General features: G+C 51.4%; 2 protein-coding genes and 1 long non-coding RNA gene across 7 annotated transcripts in view; 2 read left to right on the forward strand and 1 right to left on the reverse strand.

Moving 5' to 3' along the window:
* HOXB3 (homeobox B3) overlaps window positions 1-18623 on the forward strand; it is a 53807-nt gene that overhangs the window by 16821 nt on the left and 18363 nt on the right. For 2 of the 4 annotated variants that reach the window (XM_074320788.2, XM_074320787.2), the window contains exon 2: window positions 13595-13771. The gene's annotated coding sequence lies outside the window, so the exon portion shown is untranslated. Of the gene's footprint in view, window positions 1-5209; window positions 5338-12275; window positions 12575-13594; window positions 13772-18623 lie in introns of those variants that run through there. The other 2 variants (XM_074320789.2, XM_074320786.2) reach the window with 2 other exon arrangements.
* Window positions 866-9176, reverse strand: LOC141569005 (uncharacterized). Of its 2 annotated transcripts, XR_012492376.2 has the most exons (4): window positions 9100-9176; window positions 6191-6271; window positions 4149-4224; window positions 866-1625 (listed from the first exon to the last, which is right to left on the reverse strand). It is a non-coding gene; the product is annotated as an uncharacterized LOC141569005 (long non-coding RNA). The 2 variants fall into 2 exon arrangements; XR_012492375.2 differs by lacking the exons at window positions 6191-6271; window positions 9100-9176 and adding an exon at window positions 5149-5284.
* HOXB4 (homeobox B4) lies at window positions 9118-12124 on the forward strand. The gene is made up of 2 exons (XM_019740639.3): window positions 9118-9754; window positions 10601-12124. Exons 1-2 carry the CDS (start codon window positions 9298-9300, stop codon window positions 10897-10899), a joined length of 756 nt encoding a protein of 251 aa, XP_019596198.3. The 5' UTR covers window positions 9118-9297; the 3' UTR covers window positions 10900-12124.

Below are 18623 nucleotides of genomic sequence, written 5' to 3' on the forward strand. Positions count from 1 at the left end.
GAGAAGATCCAAGTGGAAGCTCCTCTCCCGGCTTGGTTCTTTTATTCCTGGGGTCTGGATGCTGGGGCGGATGGCCAAGGATTCAGAGCAAGAGAGAAGACAGCCCGCTGAACACACTCCCCCAAACTCAGTCCCTTCGGGACAGAAAGGAGAAGACGCATGGGCTTCCCAGCCTGGGAACCAGGATGACCAAACAAGGAGGACAGTGCTGGCAAGAATCCCTCCCCTCTGTTAGGGGAGAGACCACTGGTCACTCTCTCCATTTTGGGAGATTCTAGGAGTAATGGGATTTCAGGCTGGGATCTGCACACAGCGGGATTTATTGATTTCTTTGGCGCAGTTACCCATCCATATTAATTAACCCAGACAACGCCGGGAAACCCAGCTCTTTGGGGAAAGGGAGAGGAGAAATGGGGGCCTCTTTAGGAGTAGGGACATATCTTCCTAAGCACCTCTGGGGCCCGGATTGGAGAGTCGTTCCCCACCAGAATCCTGTGGCCATCCCCAAGCTCGAAGTCCTTGCCCTTCTCAGCGGGATAAGCCTGACTTACTCTCCACAGTCCGACCCCACACCAAATCTCCGGGGTGGGGGTGGGGTGGTGGTTCAATTAAACACCGCCGAGACCTGACTCTTCCATGGCAGAGTTAGGTTGCCCCAGCCCTTGGATGGATGGATCTTCTGGTGGATGTTCCCAGTGCGACCTTTCTAGGGAGGTTAACGCAGGCTCCCTACCTTTCTTTTAACTTCCCCAAGGTAGAATCTTTTTCTGGTTTTTGGACTTGTTTTGTTTTAGTGTTTGGTGGTGGGGTAGTGATGGCTTTTCCCTTCCTTCTACCCCTCCCTCCAAAAAGTGATTAAAATCTGTTAAAGGATTTAATTAAGAGAGTTTAATGAAAAGGAAGGAGGCGCAAATGAGTTGGGGGAAAAAACCCACACCAAAGCTATTCTCAACGATTAAATCGCCATTTTAACAATATAATGGAGTTTGCATCCTGAAAGGGGAAATCAACGCTCATATCTCATCAATAATTCATAGAGTCCGGGATCACCCAGAGGTCAGCAGACGGGGCCGGAGCGCCGGCCTACTTGGGGCTGCCAGCCGCTGCCGCATACATTACGTGCTGCGGTTCGCACCGCCACTGCTACCTCCGCCAGCTCTGGCCCCGGCAGGGTCATGCCGACAGGTTTAGGCGGATTTTGCATTCTTTCTTTTGGAGAACTTACGGAGATCCAGAGATAGGGCTCCAAGAGAAAGTGGGGGATTTGGGAGACTGAAGAGGATTGGACTTCGGGCAATTCGGGACCTGTCGGACCCCGAATATCACCACCTTTCCAAGTTTTAATCTTTCTCCCTTATTTCTCCGTTTCTCTGTTTTAGGTGTCCTCTGTCCTGTCTCTTCTCTCCATAAATTCCCTTTCGGAGAGGAAAATACACTCTGCAGCATCTTCTAGCTTCTCCCACGAAATGCTCCCTTCTTTTTTCATGTTGGGCTCCCTTCTTTTTTCATGTCTGGCCTTGTTCTCCAAGTGGATTCGGGTTGAGCCCCGAAGGCTGTGACCTGGCTGCGGCCTCGGAGCTCAGGACCGGCTTTGGCTGGAGCGATCCCTGATTGACCTCGGAGCCCTGTGGGTTAGAGATGAATGTATCTAGGGAGGAAAGGTACCTCATTGGACCCAGTCAGCCTTGCCTAGCCAAGAGGCGACCCAGGCCAAGTGGAAAGGAGGGGATTCAGCCTGGAAAGCAGCATTTAGGGGAGAAGTGGAGGGAGAGTCCCATTGTGGGAATGTCTCCTCTTTGGGGTTGCAGGCAGCAGAAAGGATAATCCCTATTTCCCGGAGTTTCTGCAGGCTTGTTTCATTCTCTTTCTGTCTGGTGTCTCTCTCTAACTCGTTCTACCTTTGCTGTTTTCCGACTCGCAAGGGCCCTAGGGAAGGAGGAACAAAATCCTTCCTTGTGAGAGGTGGGGGGCCTGGGAAGTGATATTTGGGAGCAGGGGAAACTGAGAGAGCTCAGGTCGCCCCCGCGGCCGCTGCGCTGGCGGAGAAGCAGAGGCTGTAACGTCCCGGAGCTGCCAGTAGAGTCCGCCTTAGACCAAGTTCACAGCCAGGCTGGGGCCTGCGAGGCGCCAGCGAACGGCCGCGTAAGGTGGCCCCGAGCCCGCTGGGCCTCGCATGGCTGGATACTGAACGCTCTCTAACCCTGTGGGGACTATCGCCCCCCCTCCGCTCCCAAGGAACCCTTGCTCCAATCTCTCTCCACTTTTTACTTCAGAAACACCTTTCTCCAGGTCAGACCATTGTACTGCTCCCCAAGCGTCTCCATGCCAGCAGCGGGCCCCACTGTGGGGGACAGGAATGGAGAGGGGTGGAGCATCAAAAGCTCTTCTAAGCATCCTAACATGAGAGACCCGCGAAAATGTGGGAAGTGGGGTCAATGCGGGAAGTGGGGTTGGTGTCTTTTCTCAAGGAGTTATTTAATAATCAAAAGACTTCTCTTCCCCAAGTCTAAGGCCCCTAGTGGCGGGGGTGGGGGTGGGGGTGGGCAGGAAAGATGTTTTGCGTTTGGATTTCTGCAGCCGGCGCAGCAGAATGAGACCATGGGCGGTGAGGCCAGTGTTATTGCCGGAGGGGTCGCAAAGTTGGAGGGTCAAAAGTTTACCGCATGCGTGAGCGGGCGATGGCGGCGTCTAGCGGCGGGGGCGGGGTGGGAGAGGGGAGGAGGCTGTGTGTGTGAAGAGAGGAGAGAGCGAGCAAGGGATGCTCGAGGTAAGGAAGGCTTGTGGGCTGGGGGGAAGTGGAGTTGCAGAGCTGGGGAGGGGAGAGGCAGATGTCTGGGGAAGGAGAAACTGAGAGAGTAAGAATCCCTTCTTCAAAAACGGCGCTGGTTGGGTGGAGAGCAGCACAAAAGAGAGCGATCCGGGTATGGCGAATCCTCTGTGCAATTTTCTCTCCCTAAGATAACCTTTGAGTCACCATATAAAATTTAATTAAAACCTACCCAGCCGCACACATTTAAAAAAATCCAATTACCCACACATCCTTGCAGGATTTTTTGTGGGGCCAAGGAAGGCTTCCAAGGTGAAGGACTGAGTCTTAGCAAGGTCAGCCCCACCCGCTTCCCCTAAAGGGGCCAATTAGCTGGTTCCCCCAACCCCTCTCTCCCCAGGCAGGCATTTTTTCAGGGATTCCTAACCCCCAGGCTGGGTCCAGGCAGCTGGAGTCCATGACTATGGGCCAGAACTGGAGGATTTCTAAACTTCCATCTTTCTTTCCAAATTGCTTGGGTTTAAGAACTTGAATATTGAAAGAAGTTTAGCTTGTTAATTCTCTTACTCTCCCAAACCTCCCCTTGTATGTTCATCTAGAATCTCTCTCTTCCTATTTGGAGGAGGGAGAGGCAATGAGAAGGAAAAATACTGAAAGGCCTCACAGAGAGCATTTTAACTGGAGTTGAAACAGGTGACCTGAAATGAACCTTAAATCCATGCATTAAGCTTAGCTCATAAGTAAAATGCTGAGAGAGACTCTGTAATTATAATACCAGGGTGTATGCCTATTTTGGGGTCTTTAAATGACTGTTTGTTGTGTTATGAGATGTCATCATATTCTCTATTAAGCAGTTAATATAGGAGGTGCTCTGTGGGTGTTTGTCCTGCCAGGATAGAGATAACCTGAGAATTTTAATAAAGACGCCCTTTGAAATATGGCCAGAAGAGACAATGGTTCAATGTCAAATTTCAAATTGATTTGACCCCAGCTTCTGACTAACCCAGTTGGGTGTGGGTCCCCATTTCTACTCAGCCTTCAGGAAAATTTCTATGGGGAGTCAGGCCAGGAAGGAATTCCTGGGGTCCAGAGGAGGTAGAGGTCAAAGCCTGAACTGGAGAATCTATCTCCTTCTGTTCCCCCTTAGTCTCTTTCCCCTCCATCCCAGGACAGAATGTTAACAAATTTATGGTTCTGCGGGATAGACTGGAGCAGCCCAATGTCCTGGGCTGGAAGGGCCCCAGGATGGGGAAGGAGAGTCCACTGCCATCTCAGGCCAAGCTAGGTGCCTTGGGAAGCTCTCTCTTGACCTCCCTGTACTAGGGGGATACCACCCTGCAGACACTCCCGCTAGACTTGAACTGGATGGAAGGGGAGTTACCTGATCTGCCTCTGCTGGTCCCTTGGAGGATTGAGAAAGGGGAAATGTGTTGTTGGCAGTCCACTCGATTCTAATCCTGGAGGGATAAACCAAAGGAAACCTCTGAGTATTTTTAACGCTTTCTTGATTCGTCCCTGAACCTCCTTGTGGTGGTGATGGGGGTAGGCAAAGGAGTTACTGTATAGATGAGAAACGCTTTTAAACAAAAATGGGAGAGGGTATTTTGGTTTTAAAGGAGAATGAAAGCCAAGTCAGCTTGGACCAGTGCATTTCTCTCTGTCTTCCCCAAACTTACTGGCCTGCAGACCAAATCTTACCCTCGACCCCCTTGGTAGAGTAGTCATTCCTAGGGCCCTGGAGCCTCCAAAGTTTTGGCAGAAATGGGAGGTATTTATGACATTGGGGGAGAGATTAAAGCACATGGAGTATGCAGCGAGGTTGGGATACAGGCCCTGCCAAATGCAGCCATTTAGAGGGGAGGCAAGAGGGAAGGGGGCTCTCTCTCAGGCTTGCTCTCTGGGACCCAGATCCCCAAGGCCACATTTCCATTTCTCCAGGTGCCAGCCTCCTTCACAGGCCACAAAGGGAAGCCCCATGGAATCCTACCTTCTCTCTCTTTGCCTCGCGGAACCAGAGCTGACAAATTTGATGGAATATCAAATCTGAGGCCGTGTGGGCTGAATTCTATCCGAATGGAACTTTTTGGGGATGGGGGTTGGGTTGAAGGGAAGGTTCTGGCAAAAAGTGAGCTAGAGAGGATGAGCTGAACCAAAATCCTGCTCTGTCATTTTTCTCCCAAGTAATGACTTGCGCAAAATTCAATATGACCGAGCTAAGTGCGCGAGGGTATTATAGTAACTGCCTGCTCGTGGGGGAGGCCTGGAGAGGGGTGAACCGCAGGTCACGGCGTCTAAAAATTATTAAAATGTTCGAGAGCCTCGTGACGCGCCTAGCTGTTTAACAAAGACTGCCAAAGTATGAGATTAATACGAAAACTTACGCTTCAAAAACAAAAACACACCAAAAAAAAAAAAAAAAGTCTTGTTCCGGCCTCCAAGGGGCCCGGAGCTCCTCTTCCCGCAGCCGCGGTTCGGTTTTCCGGACACACAATAGTGGACAAGAGCGAGCTCAGCTGTTGCCGAGCGGGTCCCGGGCGAGTCGGCGGCCGGGAGGCGCGGGGAGCCGGCGGGTGAGTACTCTGCCCGCTCCCTCTCTGGGCCTTCCACTCCTCCGCGCCGCTGCGGGTGCAATGGAAGGGTCGGCTGGGGGCTCGCTTCCTGGGCCCTTCGATTTTCCTCTCTGGCTCTGTCCCTCCCTCCCCGCCTACAGAAGGTAGATGATTCCGCGCGGGCTGGCACGCCCAGGGCGGCGGAGGGGCGCTGAGCAGTGAGAGGTCACTCTAGCAACCTGTGGCTGCCGGGAGAAGGCGGCCGGCAAGCTGGCTAGCCCGGGAGCGCAAGGAGGTGGCTCGGAACGCGCGCGGAGCGCTTGCCCTTTCTTATTTTTATTATGCGTATTGATGTTAGTATTCTTCTGGGGGTGGGTGAGAGAGACAGCCTCCTGCTCTGCTGAAACCCGTCTTGGGATTCGCTGATAAACCTTGTCCTCTACCCATCACGGCTGGATTTTGCTGGATTGGGAGGTGCGGCGCCTGGGTGGGATGGGTGTTGAGGGCAGGTGGCGGCGCCCGGCGCGCAGAGAAAATCTCCGCTCTCTGTCTCTAGGATCAGGCATACCCAGCCCCGCAGTGGCTCTGCCTCCTATCCCTCTCTCTTGGGGCGCTCCAGGCACCTGGGCCGCATGCCTTGTGAAGTATCGAGCAGCAGAGAGGCCTGGTGGCCAGCTCAGCGGCTCTCCCAAAATTCCTAAAAGCCGAGGAGTTGGACAGGTTTCAGAGAGCGGGAGAATTGAGAAGGCGGTATGGGGTGGGGGAGGGGCTTGACCAGTTGGAATGGGTCGTGGAGCTCCTGACAATGTGGCCTTTGACAAGACTTGGAAAGGTCCTTGCCTGACGCTGGGGGGCTGGTGGGGGTCCTACTTACGCATGTTGTCTGTGGGTCCAGGGCCAGACTCCAGTCGTCCTGGTTGCCCAGATGGAAGTCTGAGATATCCTATTGGACCTTCTGTAGGCAAAGATAACTACAATGTAATTGTGTGTGTGTGGTTTTTCAAATATATGTGAGTCCAGACTGGCTGGGAGAGTGTTGGTGTTAGAAATCAGGCCCGAAGGCCAACATTGGCAATATAGATTTGGGATAGAAAAGAGGGTCTCTGGACCTAGTTGTAGATGGGAGCTCTCCTCCTACCTACCTGTAAGGGTCCCAGGACCGGAGATGGGCAGAGACTTCTGGAGTGTGGTGGTTAGGGGGTTGTTGTTTGTGTTGTTGCTGTATTTGTTAATGAAATTGATACTATTCTGACTTGCTCACTAGGGATACAAGTTTTTCTCAGACGTAGGGAGATGGGTAGGGAGTCTGGGTGTGGTGGAGGCTGCTTCTGTGCACTTTTCCCTCACTCTGGGAAGGCCCTCCAGCCTTCACAGTATAGGACTCAGTTCACTCCAGTCCAATCCCCAGTCTCCCAGTTTAGTAAATTTAGCGGTTACTGGAAGCCTCAGGAAATTCATTCAGAAACCCCAGATCCCCCAGGTTTCCCAGCTCTCCATTTTGGTTCTCCTGCCAGCAATCCTAGCAGGTGGCTTGAGTAAGCAAGTTTAGAGAGAGCCTGCCTGGAGCTCGGGGGGATGGAGAAACGGGGTTCCTCCTCACACTTCAGGGATCATCCCCCTTTTCTGGTCCCAGGAGGTATAGGAGGTTAGGAGGGGCTGGAATATCATCTGGCTGCGTCATTTATGGTTCCTCATTGTCCTTCATTGGGAAATGAAATGCCTTTGATCTTTTTCTCAGGTTGTAAACGGAATTGCCCGTCATTAAATATCCGGGGGCTCCATCTGCTTGGTCTCCCAGCATTTTTCTTTACAGCTGTTTCTCTCTCTTTTTACCATTGAATTTTTCCAAAAGGACTTTTATGATACCCCCTTCACACCCAGCCCTCCCTTTGCTGAGAGGCACCTTTGGAAAATATCTAGATATTCGTTTGATCGCAAACTAAAGGCTGTAAGGGGCACTGAAGGAGCCGATTTGGGTTTTGTTTTTCTTAAAAAAAAAAAAGTCCTGGGGGGAGGGGAGGGGCGCGAGGGCACCCAGAAGGGCCAGATTCTGACTTGCCCGCAGCCTCAGGATGACCCTTCCTCCTTTTGTGTTTAGCTAATGTTTACATCTCATAATTCATGCGCCACCGCCGAGAGTTTCGCGGAGGCCGCGAGGTTCGCGTCTCTTTGCGGGACCGGCTGCTTCTAGTTCTAACAGAAGAGAAAGAGAATTGAAAACCTTGTTATCCCAAGGATGAACCCGCAGTGCCTTTTCCTGCTCCCAGAGCTCAAAATCAGAACAAAACGAAATAAAATCAAAGCACTCAAACAACACCCCAAACGAAGAACACTCGGAAAGTAAGAGAACTGGAAAATTTCTGGGCCAAGAAGATCTGTCTGTCTTCTGTATATACCCTGTAGATCCGAATTTGTGTAAGGAATTTTGTGGTCACAAATTCGTATCTAGGGGAATATGTAGTTGACATAAACACTCCGCTCATTTTTTTTCCCTCGAAGAAAAAAATTTTTTTTTCTAAGTGAGGACCATCCGGTGACTGACCCCGCGAAGACTCCTTCCTTCTTTCTTTCTCTTTCTTTTCCTCCTGCAACTGGTTAGAGATGGAGGAATCATCTACCTGAAATCTCCCCATGCCTGCCCCTGGAAGCCTTGGTCCCCGTTCACTTCTCTTGATAGGTTAATGTTGTTGGTGGTGTTTTTATTTTATCCTTGCCTGCAAGCCCACCTATTCTCTCTTCCCGGCTCAGGAAGGTTTTCCTGAAAATCCGGAAAAAATGACTGTTGTCTTCAGTGTGCGAAGGCAAAGGAAATTCGCTTTCAAACGGATACTAAGGTCGCCTTTCCGTTTGGGTGCAGAACAAGATGCCCTGCAAATACTCGAGTACCAAGGGATATTCTTGTTCCTGGGGGGTCACCTCCAGGGCTCCTAGCCCCAGCATCACAAGGAGGTGAGATTTCTGTTGGCTGTGGAGACGGTGGCATTAGCGGCAATTAGAACGTCTCCACCCCGTGGTTAGTATTGCTCCGATGGTTCTGGAATTAGCAAATTGCTATTCAATGTGCTCTGAAAAGTTGCAGATTTTTTACTCCAGCGCTCATGTTCAGTGTGGGAAACCAAGTCGTTTCTCCCGGCTTCGCCCATATAGGGTAAGGGGAGGAGTGGATAGGCGAGGGGAATAGACGGACTGACTGACACAGCCAAACTAATAGCTCAGCTAAATGCGATTTGGAAGGCGAGGTCTCCCCGAATTAGTGCATGAATTTCCTATCGATCCACCCGCGGTTCCATTCATCTCTGACAAGTCTCTCTGTGCACCCGCCTGCTTGCTCCCGACGCCTCCTCTGTCACTCCCCACTCCTCCCCATGCGGCCGCAGAGAAAAAAGCCCCAAGCTCAGTGCCTCTCGTCCCCAAGTGGGTTCCCCTCTCTAGGCAGAGCCCCCAGTCAGCCCCTCACTTCACTCCCCGCACAGACGCAGGGTGCATGGGCTCCGTCCCGTCGGGAGGAGGGGATAGGGGCCTAAGGAAGGCAGAGAATGCTAGGCAGAGGGGAGGCGGGACAGGGGGGGCTACACCGGGAGCCCCAACTTCATAGGGGATCAAGGGATTGCGCTCTGCCCAGCGCCCCAACAGGCCCTCCGGTGGCAACCTGCTCTCTCTCTCTCTCTCCCTCCGATCTTGGAGAGAGCGAGGCGAGGAGGCGGTCGCCCCTCAGGAACCCTATGTAAATCCTGGTGTTGGGTGGGTGGGTGGGGAGGGGGATGAGAAGAAGGGGAAATAAACCTCTTTGGCTGGAGTAGGGTCCGGTGAGCAGATTTCCTTATCCGGGAATCACAGGCGGGGCGGCCATTGGCTCCCAGGATCACGTGGGGCCCTAACTTTGTTCACTTGACAGTAAGTAGGAGGGCTTTCGGAAACAGGAAAACGAGTCAGGGGTCGGAATAAATTTTAGTATATTTTGTGGGCAATTCCCAGAAATTAATGGCTATGAGTTCTTTTTTGATCAACTCAAACTATGTCGACCCCAAGTTCCCTCCGTGCGAGGAATATTCACAGAGCGATTACCTACCCAGCGACCACTCGCCGGGGTACTACGCCGGCGGCCAGAGGCGAGAGAGCAGCTTCCAGCCGGAGGCGGGCTTCGGGAGGCGCGCGGCGTGCACCGTGCAGCGCTACGCGGCCTGCCGGGACCCCGGGCCCCCGCCGCCTCCGCCACCACCCCCGCCACCCCCGCCACCGCCCGGGCTGTCCCCTCGGGCTCCTGCGCCGCCGCCTTCGGGGGCCCTCCTCCCGGAGCCCGGCCAGCGCTGCGAGGCGGTCAGCAGCAGCCCCCCGCCGCCTCCCTGCGCCCAGAACCCCCTGCACCCCAGCCCGTCCCACTCCGCGTGCAAAGAGCCCATCGTCTACCCCTGGATGCGCAAAGTTCACGTGAGCACGGGTGAGTGCGTGGGCACCCCTTCCCCCTCCCACCCCCGGCGCTTTACACCGAGGGGACCTCGGAGGCATGGGGGTGGGGTGGGGTGGGGAGCTAGGGGAAGCCAATTGTCCCCACTATAAACTCGCCATTGACGAGATTTACGGTCGCCTGTTTTCAGAGCCACATAATTACATCCCCCATAAATTTTTATGGCCTAGTGGGCCCTGCGCCTTTGAAGTCGGTTCCCCATCCTCTTTGCCATTCTCACCAGCGACTTTTTCGCCAGAGAGATGCAGTCTCTGTGAAGTTGGAAGTTGGGGAGGAGGGTTGGAGGTGGGAGAGAAGGAGGAGGTAATCTGTATTTAAGCGGAGAGTTGAGTCAACTCCCACTATTTATTTTTCCCTTTATTTCCTCTAGTCTGGCTCCTTGGCTCAAGAAGTGGGCAAAAGTTTTTACTGGGGGCAGGCACTGCTTGGAATCTGAGCAGAGAGGGTGGGAACTAACAGAAGAAAGGTTTAGGGAAGCCCTCCTCCCCTTTCACCCCTCATTCTCCCATCCCGGGCCCCAGGCCAAGGGGGGAGAGAGGAGCGATTAAAACCTTGTGAAGATCCCTCACTCCTCCACCCCACCTCCAGACACCCAAACAACAACATCGAGACAACACAACTGTCCAAAACTTTGAAGCTCCTTTCTCTTCCTGGGGTCCCTCTTTCTTCCCTTTTCGTCCCCACCCCCCTCCGGAGGAAGAAGAGGTGGCGGGAGAGGGAGGGAGGGAGGGAGATACTGTGTTAGCTGAAAGAAAGGGCCTCCCTCCTCCCTTTCGGCAATAAAACTTTCTCTTTCTCCTTCTCTCTGTGTGTGTTCAGTAAACCCCAATTACGCCGGCGGGGAGCCCAAGCGCTCTCGGACCGCCTACACTCGCCAGCAGGTCTTGGAGCTGGAGAAGGAATTTCACTACAACCGCTACCTGACGCGGCGCCGGAGGGTGGAGATCGCCCACGCGCTCTGCCTCTCCGAGCGCCAGATCAAGATCTGGTTCCAGAACCGGCGCATGAAATGGAAAAAAGACCACAAGTTGCCCAACACCAAGATCCGCTCGGGTGGCACCGCAGGCGCAGCCGGAGGGCCCCCAGGCCGGCCCAACGGAGGTCCCCCCGCGCTCTAGTGCCCCCCGCGCGGGAGTCGCGAACCTGGGGCGGGGGTGGGTGACTAGCGCCGGGAATAGGCGGGAGAGATGCGGGAGGGGACCCTGGGGCTTCGGCCGGAAAAGCCTACCTGCACACACACACACACACACACACACACACAGACACACACTTTATTTACACGAATAAATGCAGAGGAGGGGGATGGGAAGCTTTATTTATAGAAATGACAATAGGGAGCCCGGCGAGGCCCCCCAGAAGCAAGGCTCAAGTCTCTTGCTTTCTTCCTTAAAAAAAAAAAAAGAGAAAAGAAAAGAAGAAGGAAGGAAGAAAACGACAGAAAGAGAAATAGGAGGAGGCTGCACTCCTCGTTTTCAGCTTTGGTGAAGATGGATCCACGTTTCACCTTTAATCACGCCAGGCCCAGGCCCATCTGTCTTGTTTACTCTGTTGAGGAGAGGATGGGCCTCGGTGGCGACCATTACCTCGACACCCGGCTAACAAATGAGGCCCGGATCGGCCGCCGCCGCCTCTGCTGCTGCCGCTGCTGGAAGACGGCCTGGATTTTCTTTCTTTGTCCCCCATTCCTGACACCCAGCGAAAGCACCCTCTGACTGCCAGCTAGCGCAGTGTTTTGGCCACGGTAACAAACACACACACACAACCTCCTCCCCCTCCGTGCCCCTTCGCGGGGACACTGACTGCTCACCCCCTTCCACTGCTGGGGCTGGGGCTGCGGGGCAGCAGGAAGGGGACAAGTGGAGGCGCTGGCCGCTTTGGCAACGCAACAGCGGGCAGGGAAATTGAGTCCAAGAAAAAAAGAGACCGGGAGACCCGGGATGACCTTCCTCTGGAAGGTCAAGCCATTCCTGGCAGGGTGAGGGGCCAGTTGAGTTCTGAGAGCTGGGCACAATCCTCTCGCCAATCTAGACTTGTACAGCGGAGACCTGCTCTCCTAGACTGAAATTGAATGTGAAACTAGGAAATAAAATGTTGCGCCCCTCCCGGTCTGGGAGATAATGTTACAGAGACCTCTCCCATAGTTTATCATTGTTGCATTGATTATTATTATTATTATTAATTATTATTATTATTTTATGTCATGTGCGTCCTATTTTCTTCCTGACATTCCAAACCAGGCCCCTTCCTAGTTTTGGGGCTGCCTGAGTCTAGAACCCTTCGTTGGCCTGAAAATTTGTGTCCTGTACAGAGTGACAATAGAAATAAATGTTTGGTTTCTTGTGACCAGCACAGCGTGTTTTTGTTGAAGACTTGATCCAAAAATACAAATGCCACCTAGCCTGTATTTTAAGCACCCCAGTCCCATTCGGCCTCACATTGTCTGGTTGAGGGTCCAATGGGAACTTCTATCTCTGAGGACTCCAAATTGTGGTAGTTGGTTTGTTTTCCTTTTGGGGTGGGTGTGTTCTGTCTGGGGCTTTAAATTTTTTCCCTCCAGTCCAAAAATGGATTGAAAGGACTGGGAGGGCTGACTCCAATCCCTAATGGGGGGAAACTGTTTCATTGTAGGACACAAGAGGCTTAAGTACGGCAAAGCCTTTCATATCGTGATTTATTTGTCATAAGCAAATAAAATGCGGTTAAGCTGTCTCCTTCTAGACAGACGGCTCTTTGCTTATTAAAGTTCCGAGAGACGATTCCGAGAGGCCAGCCTCTTTCCTCCCGCGTAAGAAGGTATCGTTTTCCTCTGAGGTGTTTAAGGCTTTAATGAGTCTAATTTTTTGCACAGATGTTTCTGGGTGTTTGCAGGTTTTCGGAGTATTTTTATATTACAAAGGAGCTAGCCGGTGCCATAGCTCAAACTCTGACAAGCAAATAGATAATCAAGAAGACAAATGGCCTCTTTTGTGAAGCCCTGCTCCTGTATTAATTTTCATTTTCTTTCTCATAGAAAGTATCGAAAGTACGACTGGGGACCAAATAGCTTTCTGTCTCGGAGGTCCCAGTCACCCCTAGAATGGAGTGGGGGAAGGGGAAGGGGATGCGGGTGGCCCTCAGAAGCTCTGTCAGGCTTGGGACGCTTTTGTAGAGCACCCAAGAGAAGTTCTAAGGTCTCGGGGCTCCAGCCTGGGGTCTCTTGTTCTGTGGTGGTCCAGGGTAGAGCCACCCACCTCCAAAAAACTCGGGGCTCAGGACAGCATATGCAGTTAAAAGTTGTTTTTCAGTCCAATCTCCCTTCCGAAAATAAAAATAGCCAATTTCACCCGCACGTTTTATTGTTATTTCTTTTGTATTCTTCCGGTTTGCAGCGCCCGGGAGTTTGAGGCAGGGTAGGGCCGGGGGACAGATGGATCGGTGTCCACAGCTCGGGAAAGGACGGTTGAACTGGCAGTTTAAATGCTGCGGGGAGACTCATAAAAAGTAGCCAGGACCTGGAGGATGAGAGCGGCCAGCTTTGTTTTGGTCAATCGCGGTGTGATGTTTAGCTGCCAGGGGCTGTGGCACTCTTAGCAGAGGGGGGAAGTACTTCTTAAAAAGCATATGCCCCCCCCCCCAGGAATGCCTCTATAGAATCAAATCAAAGCTGCTCCTTGGAAGGTATGAATAGAATAAAAAAAGATTTCTATGGAGCTTAAAGTTCACAGCCATTCTGTGTAGACAAGAGCTAAGAAAAATGTGAGAATTATACAGAAAACCATTAATCACTTCTTTTCTTTAAATACGTATCCTCTCTCCTTTGTTATTATTCAACAGCAAATCTCCGCAGACCGGCTGTTGGGGGAAAAAAGTGTTAGCCGTCTCTCCCGGATTTGCGAGGGGGAAAAATTTGGAACCATAAAGTTGAAAACTTTTTTCTCTCAGTTTGGAAGAAGCCCTTCATCATGAATGGGATGCAAGGAGTTCGGGCAAGAGGAGGCGAGAGACGCAAAGGTAACAAAGCCCCCACCTGGGCTGGCGTTTTTTTTTTTTTTTTAATCGTTTTATGAGTTCTTTTTACAAGGGAAAGAAGAAACACTCTCTCGCCTCCTTTTTCTTTTTCAACTGTCTTCGCGGGGTTTTTATGGTGGACGCTTGGTGAGGTTTGCTGCCTTTTATGATGACTGATGCTAGGGTCAGAGGGAGAGAGAGGCCTGGACACCTGGAGAGTGTTTGAACTGCTGGGGACTGAGGTGTCAGGGGCCCTGAAGAACCCCAGAGAAGGTTGTTTGTGAGGCAGCTCCAAAGTGCTTTCCTGGTTTTGGAACATGCAGGTGGGCCTGGGGAGCCGCAGCATGTGTGCGTGTGTGTATGGCGACATGCACATGTGGTCAGTGTGTTCGTGACTCCGCTTGTCTACACTAGGGGCTTGTGTCCCATATGTCTGTTTACCGGTGAGATGTTGTCACTGCCTTCTCCTGGAAAAATGAAATGCAGTCGTTCGATGTGATGCCCCAACCTTGGAGCAGGGTATAGATAGGTAGATGTGTTTCGTTTTTGCTTTTTGTTTCTAGCTTGGAATTCTAGGCAAATACTCACAACTCTCTGGAGCAGGAAACTGCTCCGTTTACAGGCAAGGTTCCTTAACGCAGGAATCTTCCTCTTCGACTCTGCCTCCTCTACCGTCTTCCTGGAGGCTCCGTGTTCAGTTTGGTTTCCTTTTGCTCTTTTGGTTTGAGGGCTCTCTCCCCTACTTCTGGGGCCCTGCTTCTGAGGGTGAGCCAGTGGACTCTACCTCAGACGTGAATGTGCTATGGCCCCTTTTCCCTGGGGCTCACTGAGAGTTTGGAAGCAGGAGGCTGGCAGGAGAGAGTTCATGGAGAGGCCACGTTTTCTAGGCGATTAGCTCAGTATTAGAACCACAAAATGACCTCGGAAGCCCCTTGACCTCTCTGAGACTGGACATTGTGCTGGCTCTTTCGTCCTGCCCAGGAGGAAAAGTCACCCCTCGGCTGGGAGGGGTCCTTGGGCTGTTGGGTGCCCATCTTGTTCATCTCTCTGTAGTCCCCAACTCCTTCTTTGCTATTTTGGAATTTCTGGGTTGTTTTTCTATTATGGTCCATTGGGGAGAGAAGGAATAACATTTTTAGCTTGAGTATAGCTGGGGGAGGGGAGAGGGTGCTGGTTGGTCTTTTTGTGCAGAGCTCCTTCCCTTGGTTAGGCCCTATGTCCAGTTTATCCCTCCTTCTTTCCTCTTTCACTTGGAGAGAGCTGGGAGAAGAAAGACAAAGGGAGGGGACAGGAGAGGTCTACAGTACTTCAGAGCGCTAGGAGAACAAGCCCCTGGGTCCTAAGGAGAGAGAGGGCTCGCTCCCCTCACGAACAGTCCCTTGGGGTTACTGTGTCTCAAAGTCTAATAACCAAATCCACAGCCTCTCAACCCATTTTTCTGAAGTTCCTTTGTTTGAGAAGCTATTCCTATAATCACTTTCACCCCTTTCCCCTAATCCCCAGCCCCACCCTAGCTACTCACAGAGCCCATGGGGTACCTTCTCACCACAGGAGCAAGAGAAATGGGAGAAGGATCAGTGCAGGGTGTTCTGACCATTTTCAGGGACAACTCTGCCACATTAACTAAAGTTTACAGCAACTTTTAATTTTCAGAGATGGGTAGAGTTTTTGCCGAGAAGAGAACCCTGAACATAGAGCCTTTTTAAATGTATATTCTGCTTGCTGAATCTTAAAAATCCACACTAACAGCCATCCTCTTAGGAGGAGATAGAGACAGAGAGAGACTCCAACTGGGAAGAGGAAATGCTCTCTTTGGGTTAAGAGTAGGAGAGACAGAACCTTGCTGGGATGTGTTTGGGTGTTTGTTTGCATTTTGTAAAATGTCTCCTGTAACTTAGGGACTCTGTCTCGGGCAAGAAATAACTGGTATTGGTTGGTATCCTCTCCTTTGTCCCTGGGTGGCATAATAAATGCAGGGGGCGGAGACCTCAGGAAGGAAAGGGAGTGAGCAGAAAGGTGAGCTGGGCTTCTTCTGGACTGAAAATATTTGGGGCTCAGGGGAGATGTGCACTTATTATTCACAAGGGCAGATAACTAATTGTGGGCCCTCTATAGGCTCAGGTAACAAAGATCTAATCACCTGGAATTTTATAAGCTTCTGCTGCAATGTGAGGATTAGGGGTTCACCAATGGGGAAGAGGAAAACAATGGAAAGGGAAGGTTGGGGTTCATTCAAGGATTTCAGCCTCACAGGTGGGAACTTTGGGATCCCTCCTTTCCCTCACTCCCAGCCCCTTGGGCTCCTTTTCTACAATTCTAGCGGCCACCCCTAGTTCTCCTAATCTTTGACCTCTCTTCCCTCCAGGTCCCTGGCCCTCCCCATCTCCCTCCTACTTCCACCAGCCTGGGGCAGCCTCAGCGCCCGCGGTGGGTCTCCCTGGGAAGAGGCCAGGGAGGGGGTCTGGTTGGAAAACGGAGTGGGGAAGTTTCCCAGTGTGAGTTGAGCGCTGACGGATTTGTGATCGGCCATAAAACCGGCGCGTTCAGATTCGTAAATCAATCTCGCCTTTCTCACAGTATAAACGTTCGCTTTATCGGCAGCAAGAAAGCGCTCAGCTCGCGCTTAGCGCTTGTTTATTTGAACATGGACATTCCCAGGATCCGAAAAAAGTGTGGGCATTTTAACAGAACCTGCCCGGCATGCCTTCGTGTCATTTTGCTGTTATTTTTCTTGTCCTTAAAAATAATTTCTCAGTTTCAGAGATTGCTGCCTTCCCGTGCTCCCGCATATTATATTGTCTCTCTCATTCGCTCATAGTTTTCTTTTAGACTTTAATGGAGAGTTTTCTTTGGGAGACCATTTTAATGGATTTGTGGTCAGAACCTTGCAGGGAGTTAGTTGCTGGAGCCCGGCTTGGGGCACACATTGGGAGCAGGCTGAATTCAACACTAGGCTGTGTTTTGTATCTGGACAATCAAAGCCCACCACTCCCCTACAGAGTCCAGGCCCCTCCAGCGCCCCACCTCTGCATCAGGAGCCAGATTCTGAGGCCAAACCGGCCCAGTGCCTTCTGCACGGGCTGTGATGCCACCACAGCTGGACCCTACGGAGACTGACACAGGCAGGGCTATTTCTTTGGGGTTTGTTAAAACATCTGGGGCCTCAGCCTTTTCCCCATTGAGTTGCTTTTGGTTCAGACCCCTCCAAACAAACCAATAACATCCCTGAAGCCCCAACTTCCCCCACCCTAAACCCCATTTGTCCTTCCCTTGTCTTGCTTGTCCCCATGGCTGTGGCTGGGCTGCCCCCAGAGCTGGTGAAGATAAGGCTGGGAATGTGTGGAGAGGGGTTTCTTCAGGAATGTATTTTTTGCTCCCCTTTGCACCTCTACCCCACACTGTTGCCAAGAACTCCGATTCTGGTTGTAACTGGGCTGCTTATTCTGGGGCCGAGCTGTAGGTTTGGGGATTTGCTTTGTTTTGTTTATATCTGAGATGAAGGCGTCTATGTACATTTCTCTGTCTAGGCCTGTGAAACAGATTTCTCCCATCGTCCCTGGTGTTCAAACTTTTAATATGCAACCCCCCACCCCATCCTTTTCCTATTGATCAGTCTCCATTGTTTGTCAATTTGAAACTAAGTGTCAGGGTACTAACACCTGGGAAGTAGGGACCGGAGGCTGCCAGGCTGACTTCAAAGCCTTTTTCTTCCTTTTTCTTCCCTTCCCCTCCAGTTCAGATCTCCAGCTGTCTTCACTGGAGTTGGGTGTGAGGGGCACTGAGACAGGGTGTGACATAGGTAGAGAGAAACTGATTGTCCACTTCTTTTGTGTGGAAACCTTAGGCCCGGTCTTTGTCTCTAGAGCGTATTCTCAGCCGGTCAGTAGAATTTGGTTCCCTGTAATAGTAACACCACAAATGAAAAAAGTCCCCCTTGTGGTTATTCTCAACTCTGGAAGTCCCAGAGTCACCTCTTCACCCTGTCCCTTTTTTGCACCTTCAAAATGTACCACAAAAAATAAAAAAATGGAATGAAAGCCAGAAACCCCATTATATATATATATATATATATATATATATATATATATATATATATATATATATACACACACACACACACACACACACACACACCCCGTGGACTTATGAAGTGTTTCTTTTGAAGCTGGTCCCTTTAGAAATTTTGTTGATTATTTAGGATAGGGAGAGTGGGTTCCACTAAAATCAGTATCCTAGGAGTGTGGAAGAGAATGGAGTTGGGGGAATCTGAATCTTAAAGGATGCAGAGAAAACTGGAAGCTGAGAAATCCAGGGGCTTGGAGAAGGGCTCGTGCCCACCCCACCCCCACCCCCAGACGCCCCTGCAGACTATTTCTGCACCTCCACGAACTAAGCAGAAGCAAGAGGAGAAGGGAGAGAGGAGAGGTGGGCTGTGTGGGTAAGTGTGTGTCTGGGGGGTGGTTAGGGGGCTGTAGATAGAGTAGGTATAGATGTGAGTCTGGGAGAAAGAAGGAGAACTCACTACTATTCCATTGGTGGGTTGGGGGGAACCCACCTATTTTGCAGGAAAATTTCTCCTCCTGAAGGGGAAGGTCATAGTGGTCCTTTGAGTCTGAAATCGAAAGACCCCCTTCCCCCTCCTGGTCACGTGATTCATTAAATAATTAATGCCGAGGTTGCAGAATAGATATGTATTCGTCAGGAAAATCGCAGGCTCGGTCTCCCTGTTTCTGACGTGCAATTCAACTGTCCTTTGAAAAACAAGCCTATACCCCGAGAAAAAAAGAGAGAGGGGGAGAGAGAGGGAGAGAGAGAGAGAAAAAGAGAGGGAGGCAGCAATAAAACAGCCCCGCAG

Source organism: Rhinolophus sinicus, chromosome 12 (assembly GCF_057876585.1).
Source record: "Rhinolophus sinicus isolate RSI-liver-muscle chromosome 12, RSI-T2T, whole genome shotgun sequence".
NCBI lineage: Eukaryota > Metazoa > Chordata > Mammalia > Chiroptera > Rhinolophidae > Rhinolophus > Rhinolophus sinicus.

Coding starts and splice junctions, on each gene's coding strand:
- HOXB4 (XM_019740639.3), top strand. CDS start 9,298: ATGGCTATGAGTTCTTTTTTGATCAACTCAAACTATGTCGACCCCAAG. Junction 9,755..10,600: donor CAAAGTTCACGTGAGCACGG/GTGAGTGCGTGG, acceptor GTGTGTGTTCAG/TAAACCCCAATTACGCCGGC.